Below are 16,349 nucleotides of genomic sequence, written 5' to 3' on the forward strand. Positions count from 1 at the left end.
CTGAGGCAGGAGAATTGCTTGGACTCAGGAGGCTAAGGTTGCTGTGAGCCGAGATCATACCACTGCCCTCCAGCCTGGGTGACAGAGTGAGACCCTGTCTCAAAAAAAAAAAAAAATTATGACAGATTAAGTAATCTCTCTAAAATGTCTACTGCTTCAGGTAGAATAGAAAAATAGCCATATGGTTCTAGGAAATAAAGCCTACAAATAATTTAAGTAACTTTAAGAGAGCGTTTTTACAAATATTTTGACTATTAAATTTTTTAAGAAAACATTTCACTCAAAATATTATGAGCTGGGCACAGTGGCTTGGACCTGTAGTCCCAGTTAACTCAGAAGGTTGAGGGGGAAGCATTGCTTGAGCCCAGAAGTTCGGATACAACCTAGGCAACACAGCGAGATCCTGCCTCTTTAAAAAAAAAAAAAAAAAGTATATAAATCTTATTCATTGAAGGTGTAAATATCTGAAAACATGCGGGCAAACATTTTAACAATCTCAAATTTGCTTTTCATAACAACCACAGTGCTTTTTAAATATTCCAAAAAAATAATTGTAATTAACACAAACATCGAACTATTATTCCATTTTTCCTAATCCAATAAAACTAAGAATATTTCCTCAATTTTCTAAGACTAATAAGTTTTAGGGGACAGCTAAAAAATCTCTTAATTTTCAATATAATTCTTCAGGAAAGTTAATATTAATAGAATATAGAAGGGCTTGACTAATCTGTGTACTAATGCTGAAGAACATTCCTGGGGTCGGGGAGATGCTGGTCAAGGGATATAAAATTTCAGTTAAAGAAAAGCAGTAAGTTCAAGAGATTTATTGTAGAACATGGTGACTACAGTTAATTACAATGTATTGTATTCTTGAAAATTGCTGCAGTTTTAAGTGTTTTCGCCAAAAAATGGTATGTGAACTAATTAGCTCAATATACCCATTCCAAAATGTATACATATTTCAAAACATGTTAAACATGATAAAAATATATAATTTTTGTCAACTTAAAAAACAAAAAAAAGAACCATTCCTGGCCCTGTAACCTTCTTCTGAGTGGGGGAAAAAGAAAGAAAAGAGAACAAGCAATAAGAATCAAAATTGTTAATGCACTTCCTGAGTTACCTATTCTTACTGTTTTTTTTTTTTTTTAAATTGAGAACGATAGAAATTATAGAAAAACCAAACACTCAGATGAGCTGAGTAAGGAGTCTAGGGATAAATTAGATGGTGGGGAATTACTTTGCCTACTGAGAGAGTCTTCATACTTTGTACAACAGTGAAAACATCTAACAAATTAATTCATTCAGCATATGGTAAGGATCATTTATCATTATATCACTTGTGATTCAAAATAGCTCAAGTGCCAAAAGGAAAAGTCCAGTACCCAACGTACTAAAAAATATGGCCTCTATCAATCTAATTTAAACTACCACTATATAGTCTTACCTACTACTAAAAGGGTCTCTTTACTGTCTCCCCAAACATGCCTTTCTCAACTCCCAGCTGCATGCTGTTTCCTCCAACATGCACTATCCAATTATACGGATCTAAATCTGTCCCTTTATTCAAAATTCACCTCAAACGCTACCCCTCCTCCAGTAAGCTTTCCCACATTGCTCCCGTGATACGATCTGTTTCTCCTCTAAGGAGCTATATATATCACCTACCGTTTGTACCACGTATGGAGTATTTCTTTACCTCATTACCATTGTTTATGTACAGTGCTTATCTTTCCTACTATCCTATATATCCTCAGCTCCTAGAGGGAAAGCACCATGTTTTAAACATCTTCCTACCCCGGACAATGCCCATCAGTGCCCCTGAACACAGAGAGGTAAACATTCAGTTGAAATAATTATTTTGGCTATTTTGGGGGTATCTTTTAACCAACATTCATTCAGTAATCAATTGTTGATAAATTGCTTGTCATCAAATTATTATATTGATACCTGAGGTTAGAAATTTCAAAGTCAATAAGAAAATAAAGAGGTCACAAGACAAATTATCTGGTAAAACTACCTTAACTCCTTCTCCCCACTTCCTCAGAACATATTCAAGTAAATTATATAATAACCAGAAAACGGGGAACTTGTAATGTGAACTGATTTACAAACTAAGCATTTAGGAAAAATGGTCTTTTTTTTTTTTCTTAACATACGATAACTTTATATATATAAAATGATCTCTTTTTTGGTCACCATTCATTAGTAGCTATTTTCTTAGAAAATAGAATACTTTCTTTGAATTACATAAAGGAAAAATCAAATTCTGATTGTTACAAAAAATTTCCTCTACACTTGAAGCAAACAAACTTGAGTTTTGCTCACCATCATCTTCGCCTAAAAGAGAAAATAATAGAAAAGATTTTAGAAAATGTCTTACATAGCTCAGATCCTAGTACTATTTTTTGAGATTAAAACTGTTAAACTATTAATTATATCACGAACCTTGGTCACTGAGTAGACATCCTGCAAATGAGTCCTCTTAATCAGAATATAGGCCAAAGAGTATAAGATTTGCACACATTTTGGCCAGGCATGGTGGCTCATGCCTGCAATCTCAGGACTTTGGGAGGCTGAGGTGGGTGGATCACCTGAGGTCAGGAGTTTGAGACCAGCCTGGCCAACACGTGAAACCCTGTCTCTACTAAAAATACAAAAATTAGCTGGGCATGGTGGCATGCACCTGTAATCCCAGCTACTTAGGAGACTGAGGCAGGAGAATCGCTTGAACCCAGGAGGTGGAGGTTTCAGTGAGCCAAGATCGTGCCACTGCACTCCAGCCTGGGCAACATGAGCAAAACTCTGTCTCAAAAAAAAAAAAAAGAAGTCTGGGAACGGTGGCTCAGGCCTGTAATCCCAACACTTTGGGAGGATCACGAGGTCAGGAGTTCAAGATCAGCCTGGCCAAGATAGTGAAACCCCATCTCTATTAAAAATACAAAAGTTAGCCAGGCATGGTGATGGGCACCTTGTAATCCCAGCTACTCGGAGGCTGAGGCAGAGAACTGCTTGAACCCAGGAGGCAGAGGTTGCAGTGAGCCGAGATCACACCACTGCACTCCGCCTGGGTGACAGAGCACGACTCTGTCTCAAGAAAAAAAAAAAAAAGATTTGCACATTTTAAAATACAATAAATAATATCAGAAAGCAACTAAAAATAGTCATAAAGACCACTATTTTCAATAATTAATTAATTAATTCCTGTATAAAGTTGCTCCTTTAATCATTATGCGCACAATCCTCTCTGAACATTACTGTTTCCAACCTGGAATATTTTTCTCTTTTTAAATTACTGCTCCTCAGCAGAGATAGGCCTCAATAAGAGTATATCCCAAACTGTAATCAGTGAAACCTTTGGGCAGGGTGCTGCTTCCAGGAGGCCTAGAGGTGGGGAAGAGGCCAGAGGTTGGGCTCTAGGGCGACACAGCAGCTCTGCCTATCAGCTTTATTATGTGGGTTCTGAAATAAGATTTCATTTTTGGACAAAAGTTACTATTGCTCAAAATCTGTTAGAAAATAGTTGTATAAGCCTAGGGGTTATGACTCAGAAACGTGGAAGAAAGAGTTAAGAAGATTAAAGAACTATTAATCAACCAATTTCAATGGAGATAGCAGGTAAATAGCATCAGCAAGAGCTATTAATTACTTCATAGAGTACTCCTATAACAGCTAGGAACCATTCTCTTTACCTAGTCTTGTCTTCTTTCCTATTTCAGTTTTCTTCTTTTCTCCTCTTCCCTTCCCCTTTTTCTATGTAGTAGTTTCCTTTCCCTCACCTTTCCAGCAATGTTATGTCTCTGATATATCACTAACATGGAAGTGAAGTGTTTCTTAGGACTTGATGGTTTTCTTAAGTGAAAAATTGTATTTTCTGCTTTGAAAGTATTAAGTGGCTGTAGAAAAGGTCTTTCAAACTCCGTACTATGGAATAGAAGAGCTTTCCCTTTTCACTTTATATAACTACTATATTGCTTCAATTTTTATAAAATGTTGTATAATTAAACCTTTAAGTTGAATATAGCAAAGTTGTGAGGCAAAGGTAGTAAAAGAGACAAAGGATAAGAAGCCAGGCACATCTTTTTCAGAAGCAACTTCCTTCTCTAGGCAGTTTCAATGTGAATTTGGGGAAAATGAGTATTTGCCACATTGTGACAGAGTAAGCATGAAAAAGCAGTCTATGCAGTCAGCCCTTCCAAGTCTATTTGGTTCTCAGAAAGGTCTAAAGATACAAATTTAGATCAGCAAATCAAATTTCTTAAAACATTCCCCGTCTAAAGAGAACACTGGAATGGCAGGTCAAGACAGAGTTGCTCCCAGGGTTTGGTTCCTACAGAATGAGGATGTACCCCACTGATGACAGTAATGCTGTTCCATTGAAATATAACGCCAGACACAAGTGTTAACTTAAATGTTTCTAATAGCCACACTTTAAAAATTCAAAAGTATACGCACACTACAACAAAAATATGTTACATGATGCGTAGGTTATAGTAGTCTTACCAAAACAATAAGGTTCTGTTTAACGACAATACAGCTTTTACATCTAAATAAACTAAGATTAAATACAATTTAAAATTCAGTTTCACACTAGCCAAATTTCATGTGTTCAACAGTCCCATGTGGAAACTGGTTACTTTATTGGACAGTACAGATATGGAGCACTGCTAAAGTTTCTAATATTTTTGTACATTTTTCCTACTCAAAGTGGCACAAGAGTCGGTACCTGAGGCAGCACCTGGGAGTGTGTTAGACTCTTGGGCTTCACCCAAGATCTACAGAATCAGAACCTGTATGTTACCAAGGTTCCTAGGTGATTTGTATGCACACTGAAGTCTTGAAGCACTGTTACGAGACATTGGCTGTCAAACTTGGTTGCATACTGGAACCATGTGGAGAGTTTAAAAAATACCAATGCCTGGTGTTCTCATTCCAAGGATTCTGACTTAATTAGTATAGCATAGGGCCTGAGCATCCAGATTTTTTAATAAGTCCCCAGGAAATCTTTGATATATATTGATTAGTCACATATTTTAATTATTTTACATAAACTTCCTAGTTTAGGGTCTGACACAGAGCAGGAACTCAATAAATGACAGTAATTATGTAAAACAACATGCCTAGAAATCTCGAGACTTGACTATGAACTAATCTTACACTTTTTGTTCATCATTCAAATTAAACAAAATATAAAAATGAAAGTTTTTTCAATATAAAGTTTAGTTATAAAGACATTTTATAAACAATGAAAAGCATGAAAATGTACATATGAAAAACCTACCTCGGCTAGGCGCCAGAGGATTTAAAGGACGATAAACAGATCGAGGCCTGAAAAAGAAAGCATAATACCTGAACACAAAATGTTTTAACTTTTATAGTGTATAATTTTATTCCAATAGAAACAAATACTCCCCTCTCCACCCTCTTTTTTTTTTTTTGAGACAGAGTTTCACTTAGTCACCCAGGCTGGAGTGCAGTGGCACAATCTCTGTTCACTGTAACCTCCGCCTCCCGGGTTCAAGCGATTCTCCTGCCTCAGCCTCCCAAGTAGCTGGGATTACAGGCACCTGCCATCATGCCCGGCTAATTTTTTTGTATTTTTAGTAGAGATGGGGTTTCACCATGTTGGCCAGGCTGGTCTTGAACTCCTGACCTCAGATGATCCACCCACGTTGGCCTCCCAAAGTGCTGGGATTACAGGCGTGAGCCATAGCACCCGGCCTCCCCCGACCCTCTCTTTATCAGTCGTTCCTTCTTCCCCCACCCCCTCCAGTTACTTGAAACAGTTCTCTTCATAGATGCTGTTCCACACTCTCCATGCAGAGGTCCCTTTATAGCCAGTGTAACGCTCTGGGTTCAGCAATAGGTCTACATACTGAGCAGCTGGAGATCTCTCATCTGAACAAGAAACAATTCATAAAAACCATCTATATTTCACCATTTATCTAAGATTTAACAGTACAAAGCAAACCGGACTACTCAAAGGTAAGAAAAATGTCATGCTTTTCAAGTATTCTCCAACTTAAATGGTATAGTGGTTAGTATACTTGTGACTGTACTTGATGCAAGATTTGTAATAACTTGGACAAATTCCTTAAGACAAGAAAAAACAACTCTTCCATTTCCTTTGGATATGCAGTGCTCTTTTAAGTAATGTAACATCCCCTTCACCTTATTAGAGACATGAATCATTTCTTAAGTTTTAACCACCCAGGATTGAAAAGACCAAACAGAATCATAACCTGCTTTAATATTTCATATGATTTCTTCTCTAAGAATATACCTACCTAACCATGCACTTGGGAACATTTTGTAACATATATTGTACTAAAAATAGAGATTTCTCTGCTACTCTCTGCTTGGACTTATGAAGTAAATGGCTCCGTAACTTTGTGATCCAAATCTGATTATTCATAAAGCTATATACCATGCTCTAGTTTTTAAAAGTTATATATTACTATTTTTACTGATGTTAACATATTGAAGTGCTTTTTTCGCTCTCAAACTAAAACATAGTAGGCACAACTTTCACAAACTTGTTGAAATATTTAAAACTAAATAACCATTTTCCATATTGAAACCCAAATGAGTATTTACCTGATCTGCACTATTTGGACTTTTTTTTTTTTTGAGACAAGAGTCTCACTCTGTCGCCTAGGCTGGAGTGCAGTGGCACAATCTCAGCTCACCACAACCTCCACCTCCCGGGTTCAAGCAATTCTCCTGCCTCAGCCTCCCAAGTAGCCATTACTATAGGCGCGCACCACCATGTCTGGCTAATTTTTGTATTTTTAGTAGAGATGGGGTTTCACTATGTTGGCCAGGCTGGTCTTGAACTCCTGACCTCATGATCCGCCTGCCTCGGCCTCCCAAAGTGCTGGGATTACAGGTGTAAGCCACTGTGCCCGGCCCTATTTGGACGTTTTAATTGAGATCTCTGAGGAATACAAAAGATTAAAAAAATCTTAATTATTGAAGCTCACATTCTGAATAGAAATGGGAAACGTGCTTTCCATAGCTAAAGAAAAATTATAATGACCATGCCTCACACATATATGCTCATAATACATACATGCTCAAGTGTTATATATGACGGCACAGATATATTCCTTTATTTATATACTTACTACCTTTTGTTGTCATGAATTTAAACAATAGTACAGAGGCAGCTGGTTTAAAACAGGAGTCAAATATGGTCATTAAATGTCTCTCTTTCATTACCTGATAGTATATTTTCCTGTCAGTAAACAGTATTCCCTGGACAGTCAATGACCACATACTGGGATTATCCATGATCACAAGGGCAAAACAGCATCTTGATCCATGCCTTCCAAGAATTACCTGGCACTTTTGTTTTTGAGACAGTCTTGCTTTGTCACCCGGGCTGGAGTGCAATGTGAGATCTCAGCTCACTGCAACCTCCGCCTCCTGGGTTCAAGCAATTATCCTGTCTCAGCCTCCCAAGTAGCTGAGATTACAGGCACTCGCCACCATGCCTGGTTGATTTTTTGTATTTTTAGTAGAGATAGGGTTACGCCATCTTAGCCAGGCTGGTCTCGAACTCCTGATCTCAGGTGATCCACCCGCCTGGCACTTTCATGATGTAGGAAGAATACAAGGATAACTAACAATTTACTATATTAAATGGGTTGTATATAACTTAGACAATGGAAACATGATTTTGCAGACTATAAGAATACTGGCTCTATTTCTAGCTCTAAATTTGTAAAGATACTCCACTATAAAAAACAAGGCAAAGAAAACAATTTACAGATGGATAGAAAAAACTGTCCAAGAACACAGATTGACTCAGGGCTCAAAAACAATAACTTTTAAAATCTTAATTTAAAATAAAAATTCAAATTTTGAAGTATGGCTTTTGATACAGGCATGGTGGCACATGCCTCTAGTCCCAGTTGGTTGGGAGGCTGAAGCAGGAGGATCACTTGAGCCCAGGAGTCGGAGGCCGCAGTGAACTATGATGGCACCACTACACTCCAGCCTGGGCAACAGCTTTTTAAAAAAAAAAAAAAAAAGAAAGTATGGCTTTTAGTAAAGAAAAAAAATCTTAAAATTCAGTATTTAATCTCTAAGTTGTATAGTTTTAATCTCCATAAGCTGCTCTTGAATAAATTCGTCTGCAAAATTGAATTATATATAAGCTTCACAATTAAATATAACATTAATTTATGTTCTCTGATGCATATATATGTACATATTTATAAATAATTTGTGTATGTGTGTGTGTACATGTAGGACTACATGTGTATAGAATCCTCTACAAACGTGCAAATTGGACTAGTACCAACCTCTTCTCCCAAGAAAACCAGCCAAATAACCAATAAAGGAGAAAAACCATGATTCAGATATTAAAGCATGATGATTTAAAATATACTTTAAGGGAGCTAAAAAATCACAAGAGGAAAATCAATTATATCAGGTTTTTCATTGTCCTTTTTTAAGAAATGTGGTCTTACTTTGTTGTGCAGGCTGGACTCGAACTCCTGAGCTCAAGCAAGCCTCCTGCCTCAGCCTCCCAAGTAGCTGGGACTCCAGGTGCTCACCATGACACGCAGCTCAATTATATCAGTTTTTATAACTACTTAAGTAAAACTTACATTTTCAATGTTCTTAATGTTTATTCCCTTAGTTCAATCAATACTTTAAAAAAAATCTTGTAATACTTTTTCAAATCATGAAAAGAGTGGGTTTTGTTAACCTGTAACAAGGAGTTTGCAAACTACAGCTTGCGTGCCAAATCCGGCCTGCTGCTTATTTTTGTAAATAAAGTTTTCATGGAACACAGCCATGTTCATTTGCTTACATACTGCTTTCACACCATAATGGCAGAGATGAGTAATTGCAACAGAGACCCCATAGTCAGTCTATAAAGCCTAAAATAGTTACCATTAGTCCATTTTCTTAAAAAGCTTACCAACCTCTGCTCTATACCGACATCCAGAGTGAGCAACGTGTGTGGCAGAAAGCATCTACAGGCCAAGTTCTCTACAAACACACTAGCTGGTAGTGCCCATCCTTATCCCTGGGCCATCTGTGACACTGATTTTCATTTGTTCCTCAACTGCAACTTGTCTCAGTTTGCACAGCTGCATCATTCATTCAGATCATTCTCTCTAAATTATCTGGCCCTCTACTATGACCTCCACCACAAAAGTTTTATCTTCTTTCTGCCTCTACAAAGCAGCTTCATAATTCCTTATTCTTGGAATTCATGCAGTTGAACTAGTGTTATTTCCTCCGCAAGTATACTTTTTTTTTTTTTTTTGCGATGAGTCTCACTCTGTGGCGCAGTGGGGAGTGCAATGGCATGGTCTCAGCTCACTGCAACCTCTGCCTGCCGGGTTCAAGCAATTCTCCTGCCTCAGCCTCCCATGTAGCTGGGACTACAGACATGTACCACCACGCCTGGCTAGTTTTTGTATTATTAGTAGATGCAGGGTTTCGCCACGTTGGCCAAGCCAGTCTCAAACTCCTAACTTCAGGTGATTCACCTGCCTCGGCCTCCCGAAGTGCTGGGATTACAGGCATGGGCCACCGTGCCCGGCCTCCAGTATACGATTTTTTTCTAACTGAATTTCCTTTCCACTGTCCTAATTTAATAGAGTCATGAGGTCATACCACATTTTCCAGGATGTTAAACTTTCCTCCCTACTTCCTAACTCATATATCTCTTAAACATTAATGGTAGCATACAGGACAACTTAGTGTGCAAGCTCTTTGCTATGGTCACAGATAAAAAAATACTGACTGTATTATAGACTCAGGATTAAGCTTAAAGCCCTCCATCACCAACCCTACCCCAAACTGCTACTAACTCACTGTTAAAACATGATTTACAGTCAAGGAGAAGCTACAGTTTATAAAGCTCTCAAGAAATTTTGATACACAACCAGATTTAGAAACTACTGTTTTAAACATTAAATTTATTAATGAATATATTTTAAGGGAAAAAATAAAACTAAAAATCTATCATGCTATTTAGGCTTTTTATGAACCAACTAGTTAATTCAGCAAGTATTTACTAAGCATCTACCACGTCCAGGCACCATTCTAGACACCAGGGATACATTAGTGAACCAAAAACAAAGCCCTTGCCCTCAAATAGCTCACAATCTAGCTGGGGAAGACTGACAAGAAACCGATACACTCAATAATATGCCATATACTGCCAGACAGTTGTTAGTGCTTGGGCAGGGTGGGGGCCATCAAAGCAAAGGGACAGGGAGTGATAGTGGCTACTATCTTATATAGCGAGATGAGAGCAGGCTTTTCTGATAAAGTGATTTGAGGAGAAACATGAACAAGAAGCAAGCCATGATAAAGACAGTAACAACGACAAAAGAGTGGTAGGGAAAGCAGTTTACCTTAAAGGATATTAAATTACTAAATTATTTTAAAAACTACTATTTGATCTATAGGGATCATCTTCCATGCAAATGAAGTCATTATCAACAACAAAACAGCAGGAAATGGGTATATGGATATATTCCCTAGTAAACTGGGTGAATATTCTTTATATTTTTGTTTTAATCCACTGAATTTGGGAAACAGCAATTAACTAAACAATGATTCTAAAGCTACCCTGACAGTAATTTTAAAAACTACTATAGGCCAGGCACGGTGGCTGATGCCTGTAATCCCAGCACTGTGGGAGGCCAAGGCAGGCGGATCACCTGAGGTCAGGAGTTCGAGACCAGCCTGGTCAACATGGCGAAACCCTGTCTCTACTAAAAATAAAAAAAAATTAGCTGTGCATGGTGGTGCACACCTGTAATCCCAGCCACTAGGGAAGCTGAGGCAGGAGAATTGCTTGAACCCAGGAGGCAGAGGTTGCAGTGTGCCATTGCACTTCAGCCTGGGCAACAGAGTGAGACTCCATCTCAAAACAAAACAAAACAAGAACAAACTGCATATAAACCATTGGAATATATATGAACATTACAACTCAGAAGAGTCATGGTAAACCAATTAGTAGGTACCATGGTTTTATAATATAAAAATAACTGATTTTAAATATAATCTTGGAAATCTTAAGGGGATGATTTCATATAAATTCTTAAAAAATATTCCTTACTTTTTACAATTTAAGAAACTAATATTTTAAAAAACAGTTAACACAGCCGGGCGCAGTGGCTCAAGCCTGTAATCCCAGCACTTTGGGAGGCCGAGGCAGGCGGATCACGAGGTCAGGAGATTGAGACTATCCTGGCTAACACGGTGAAATCCCGTCTCTACTAAAAATACAAAAAATTAGCTGGGCATGGTGGCGGGCGCCTGTAGTCCCAGCTGCTCGGGAGGCTGAGGCAGGAGAATGGCGTGAACCTGGGAGACGGAGCTTGCAGTGAGCCGAGATCACGCACTGCACTCCAGCCTGGGTGACAGAGTGAGACTCTGTCTCAAAAAAAAAATAGTTAACACTGTTTATACTGATGGCAGGTAATCTACATATCAATTTATTTATAGCAAGTACTTCCTGCAATTAAGTATTTTTATTAAATATCTATTTACCACAAGAGTAATAAATATTCACACAAATTATTAATCTGAAAACCTATTAAATAAGCACTATTATTTATACTTTAATCAAAGAATAGGTAAATGGACAATTTAGAAATAAATGACTATGAGTGTTAAGCACTCAAATATAAATGGCAACCAAAGAGCAAATGCGAGAGTAAGGAGAGGTTCATTGGCTTGCTTTGATAAGACTTTTACCAATTCTCTATATCATAGAGAGGACAGATACTTCATTAATTACCCCTTAGTATAACCTCACTCAGATTCCTTTAAAATTTCCTTACTGAAACCATATAAGCCAAGGTAACATTCCATCTCCCAGTATTATTCTCGGTTTACCATACTATCGTAGAAGCTCACTCTAACTTACTCCACTATGGGCTGGATTTATAGCACAATTCTACCTGTGAATCTTTTTTAAAACTTCAGAATGCAGATCACTCTAGATGCTTGAAAAGTTCTAAAGAACTACTATTTCCAACTACGCATACTTAATCCCCAAATTCTTTTCCACTATGAAAAATGTAACAATACCAAGGAAAAAGGTGAAGAGAAACCAAATGAATGATTTATGCCTACTCAGCACAATTCTTTGGGAATATTATCCTACAGATAAAAAATTTTGAGTCACTGCAATTACCTTCTGTTAAGAGAAGTGGTAGTTACTCTGGTGGAGAGTGTCCAGTCTTTCTACCATTCCAGGGGACTCTTGGAAAAACGGCTGTGGAGAAGTCGAATTAGAGTCCTCCCCAGCATTAGAAAGCATCTCTACCTGAGTTTGTTAAGACCTCTAGCAAATTCCAGTATAAATATTTTTACAAAATGTTCACAGATCTATAACTAAGTGGCTTCAATTGAAGGTCCATGGCAGATGGTGTATCATAATGGAAAGAATACAGGTTTTGGATTCGGATATGGGATCAAATCCTGCCTCAGCCTCTTGCTATTGTGTGATCTTGGGCAAGTTATTTAGTCTTTTTCAGACTCCATTTTCTCAGATATGAAATAATACACACTTATGAAGGTAGCTGCAAAGACCAGAAATAATGTATTGAAGGCACTTTAACACAGGGCCTGGAACATAGGCTCTCAATAAATGCCATTATGAATAATAAGGTCTACATAGCAAAATTCAGTACTGAAGCTATAATTCAGTTTATATTTTCATTGATTAAAATGTCTTATAAAAGGGTTAAAGTTAAAATAATTTAATTATAATAGTTTATTGCATTACCATCAAGTTCACAAAAGTGATCCCGTGAATCATCATATCTTGCCCAGTCAATGAAAGCTTCTTTGCTTTGATTACTATGGGAAGGAGGAATAAAAAAGAAAAATTATTAAATTTGGAGCTGAAAATTTTAACACTGTATTCTAGTGTAATTAAAATAGATACTCTGAGGTCAGTTAAAGATTAGATGATGTCACAATTCTGCTATTAGTGATTACATGAAGGAATAATAAAAAACAAGTTATATGAAAATATATATATATATTAATTTCCTTGAGTAATTTATATTTCTTAACTACACTGAAATATTAGGACTAGTCAATAATTATTTTGACTAGAAATTAACTTACATATAACGTAGTTAAACACAAAACTCAAGCTAAACTTTTCAATTAACTTAGAAATTAAAATGTTAAATGTATTTTTTCCTGAAGTAATTAAACTTACTTTCAGAATTCTTTTAATTTAAATTGCTTCTATACTTACAAGATCTAAAATACCAATAACTGTATTTCTATAATCTCCCATCCAATGTGGTATTCACTGGTTACAACAATGCCACTTTTATCATGGTGTATCATTCATTTCACAGCCTAGTTAACATTTAACACAATCCATGATCAAGATTTCTAACTTGAAGAACTGATAAGGACAACTACATTCATTGAAATCAACTTTGATCTACATTAACTTGAACCTATATTCAGGCCTTTTCTGTACTGAATACTCATGATGGTACGATCTATCAGACAGGCATCATTTTGCTACCCTCTTTATTCATAACACAAAAGGAAAAAACAAGGTACAAAAAACTGTATAAATCAGGTATAGAAAGGTAAAAGTCAGGTAATTCCTAAATGTGGTACTGTCATAATCAAGAATTTGTTTGGTATTTGAGAAGCCACTACAAAGAAGTGTATAAGCGTGGCTGTACTACATCAACTTTATCAATACATTTTTCCAGTTCAACTTACTGTGGAATTTTTTTCCCTATGGAATACAATAAAAATTAACAAAAATATTGTATCATAGTTGACTCAACTGAAATACGTGATGCCATAAACAATAATGCCTAATTACAGCTAAAATGACGTTAACTAAACTTGTGTTTAATAAGATAGATCTTATGTTGAAAGTAGTGAAGAACAAATCAATAGTGATATAAATTCCTATTTTCTTGTTAACAATATGACTGACTTTCAGGAACTTTCTTCTTTGAGCATCCTCATTTGAAGAGGCTTTGCTGATTCTTTCAGCTAACCCCTGCCTAAAACCACAGTAAATCCATGCCTAAGCCTGAAAAAACATTGAACGTGCATCTAATGCTAATAAAGCTGGTTCGGTTTGATTTATAAATGAGTTAGAAGGGACCTCAGAAGTTATCTACTTCAGCTTTTCTAAACGTCAGTTTGAAGATGGATGCAACACTATTTGCACGAGAATTTCTCAGGCTTAACTCAGCACTTCCTTTCAAGGTAGTGTCCCGAGGTTAAAGTAGTACTCTTCAAACTGGGAAATGAGGAGCATAAAAGATGGAATAGGGAATGAGAAACTTTCTGGGAGTGATAAATATATATATATATACACACACACACACATATATATACACACATATATATACATATATATACACATGTATATATGTATACACACATATATGTATATACACACATATATACATATATATGTATATACATATATGTGTGTATACATATATACATATATATGTACATATATGTGTGTATATATATACATATATACATATATACGTATATACATATATATGTGTGTGTATACATATACACATATATATGTATATATATATATTTTGAGACTGGGTCTCACCACACCCAGGCTGGAGTGCACTGACATCATAGCTCACTATAGCCTTGACCTTCTGGGATCAAGTGATCCTTCTACCCTCAGCCTCCCAAGTAACTCGAACTACAGACATATGCCAACACATCCAGCTGATTTATTTATTTATTTATTTTTGTACAGACAGGGTCTCGCTCCATTGCCCAGGCTGATATCAAACTCCTGGGCTCAAGTGATCTGCTTGTCTTGGCCTCCCAAAGTGCTGGGATTACAGGTGTGAGTCACCATGCCCAGTCTATATTTTGAGACACAGTTTTACTCTGTCACCCAGGCTGGAGTGTAGTGGCACGATCTTGGCTCACTGCAACCTCTGCCTCCTGGGTTCAAGTGATTCTCCTGCCTCACCCTCCTGAGTAGCTGGGATTACAGGCGTCTGCCACCACGCCTGGCTAATTTTTTTATTTTTAGTAGTATTTAAGTAGTATTTTCACCATGTTGGCCAGGTTGGTCTCGAACTCCTGGCCTCACATGATCCCCCCGCCTCAGCCTCCCAAAGTGCTAGGATTATAGGCATGAGCCACCACACCCAGCCTATGGTATCTTAATTGTGATGATGTTATATGGGTGGACACATGTCAAAACATCAAACTGTATACTCTATGTGCAGTGTATCATATTTCATTACACCTCAAAGTAAAGCTGTTTAAAACTCATAGTAGCAATCACTGGAGACGTTGTAGAACAGATAACTGATACACTGCTAGTAGCAATATAATTTGGTAGCAATTTTAGAAAACAATTTGGCAGTACCTAATCTCATTCCTAGGTATATTCTCCATAAAAATATACATATGTATACACCAAATTTATTTTTTATTTTTTTACAGATAGTGTCTCACTTTGTCACTCAGGCTGGGGAGTACAGTGACACAATCATAGCTCATTGCAGTCCCAAACTCATGACCTCAAAGTGATCCTCCTGCCTCAGCCTCTCAAGTAGCTGGGACTATAGGCCCATGACACTGCACCTGGCTATTTTTTGTTTTTAATTTTTTTGTAGAGACAGGATCTCACTTGTTGCCCAGGCTGATCTTGAACTCCTGGCTTCACACAATCCTCCTGCCTTGGCCTCCCAAAGTACCAGGATTACAGGCATGAGCCACCATGTCCAACTGTATCCACCAAAATATTTCTGAAATGGCCCCAAAGTATAAGCTATCAAGAGCAGAATGGAAACGTGGCACATTCTTACTATAGAATACTATGTGCCAATAAAAAAGAATTAAACATTACTATGCCCAAAAACATGAATGAATCTCAGACACATGTTAACAAAAAGAAGCCAGATACAAAAGAATATGTTCTATATCATTCTATTTATAAACAAAACCAATCTCTGTCAGTATCTCAAAATCACGGTTAACTCTGGAAGGTGATAATGACTAGGAAAGTACACATAGTCATCTGGACAGCAAGTATAATGCTCTGGATGGTGGCTATGGAGTTGGGTTCACTTTGTAAAGTTAAATTGACCTTTACACTTAAGAATTTTCTACTCTACCGTATGTGTATTATGCTTAAATTTTTTAAGTTTAAAGAATAATTTCTGTTCAACAACAAAAAACTATAAGCAAAATTAAAGGACAAGTCCTAACAACACAGCCAACAAAGAATTATCACATTATATAAAGAATGCTTACAAATCAGTAATAATTTTAAAATCCAACCCAATGGGGAAAAAATGACAAAGAATATAAAC

General features: G+C 37.0%; 1 protein-coding gene across 3 annotated transcripts in view; it reads right to left on the reverse strand.

Annotated features, from left to right (window-relative positions):
- The window catches only part of ERO1B (endoplasmic reticulum oxidoreductase 1 beta), a 66,979-nt gene that overhangs the window by 15,411 nt on the left and 35,219 nt on the right, over positions 1-16,349 (reverse strand). For all 3 annotated transcript variants that reach the window (XM_055234432.2, XM_055234431.2, XM_063613451.1), the window contains 4 exons: positions 12,776-12,849; positions 5,781-5,901; positions 5,285-5,331; positions 2,332-2,343 (listed from right to left, as the gene is read on the reverse strand). In XM_055234432.2, coding sequence (XP_055090407.1) covers positions 2,332-2,343; positions 5,285-5,331; positions 5,781-5,901; positions 12,776-12,849 — 254 coding nt within the window. The remainder of the gene's footprint in view (positions 1-2,331; positions 2,344-5,284; positions 5,332-5,780; positions 5,902-12,775; positions 12,850-16,349) is intronic.

Source organism: Symphalangus syndactylus, chromosome 19 (genome assembly GCF_028878055.3).
Source record: "Symphalangus syndactylus isolate Jambi chromosome 19, NHGRI_mSymSyn1-v2.1_pri, whole genome shotgun sequence".
Classification (NCBI taxonomy): Eukaryota; Metazoa; Chordata; class Mammalia; order Primates; family Hylobatidae; genus Symphalangus; species Symphalangus syndactylus.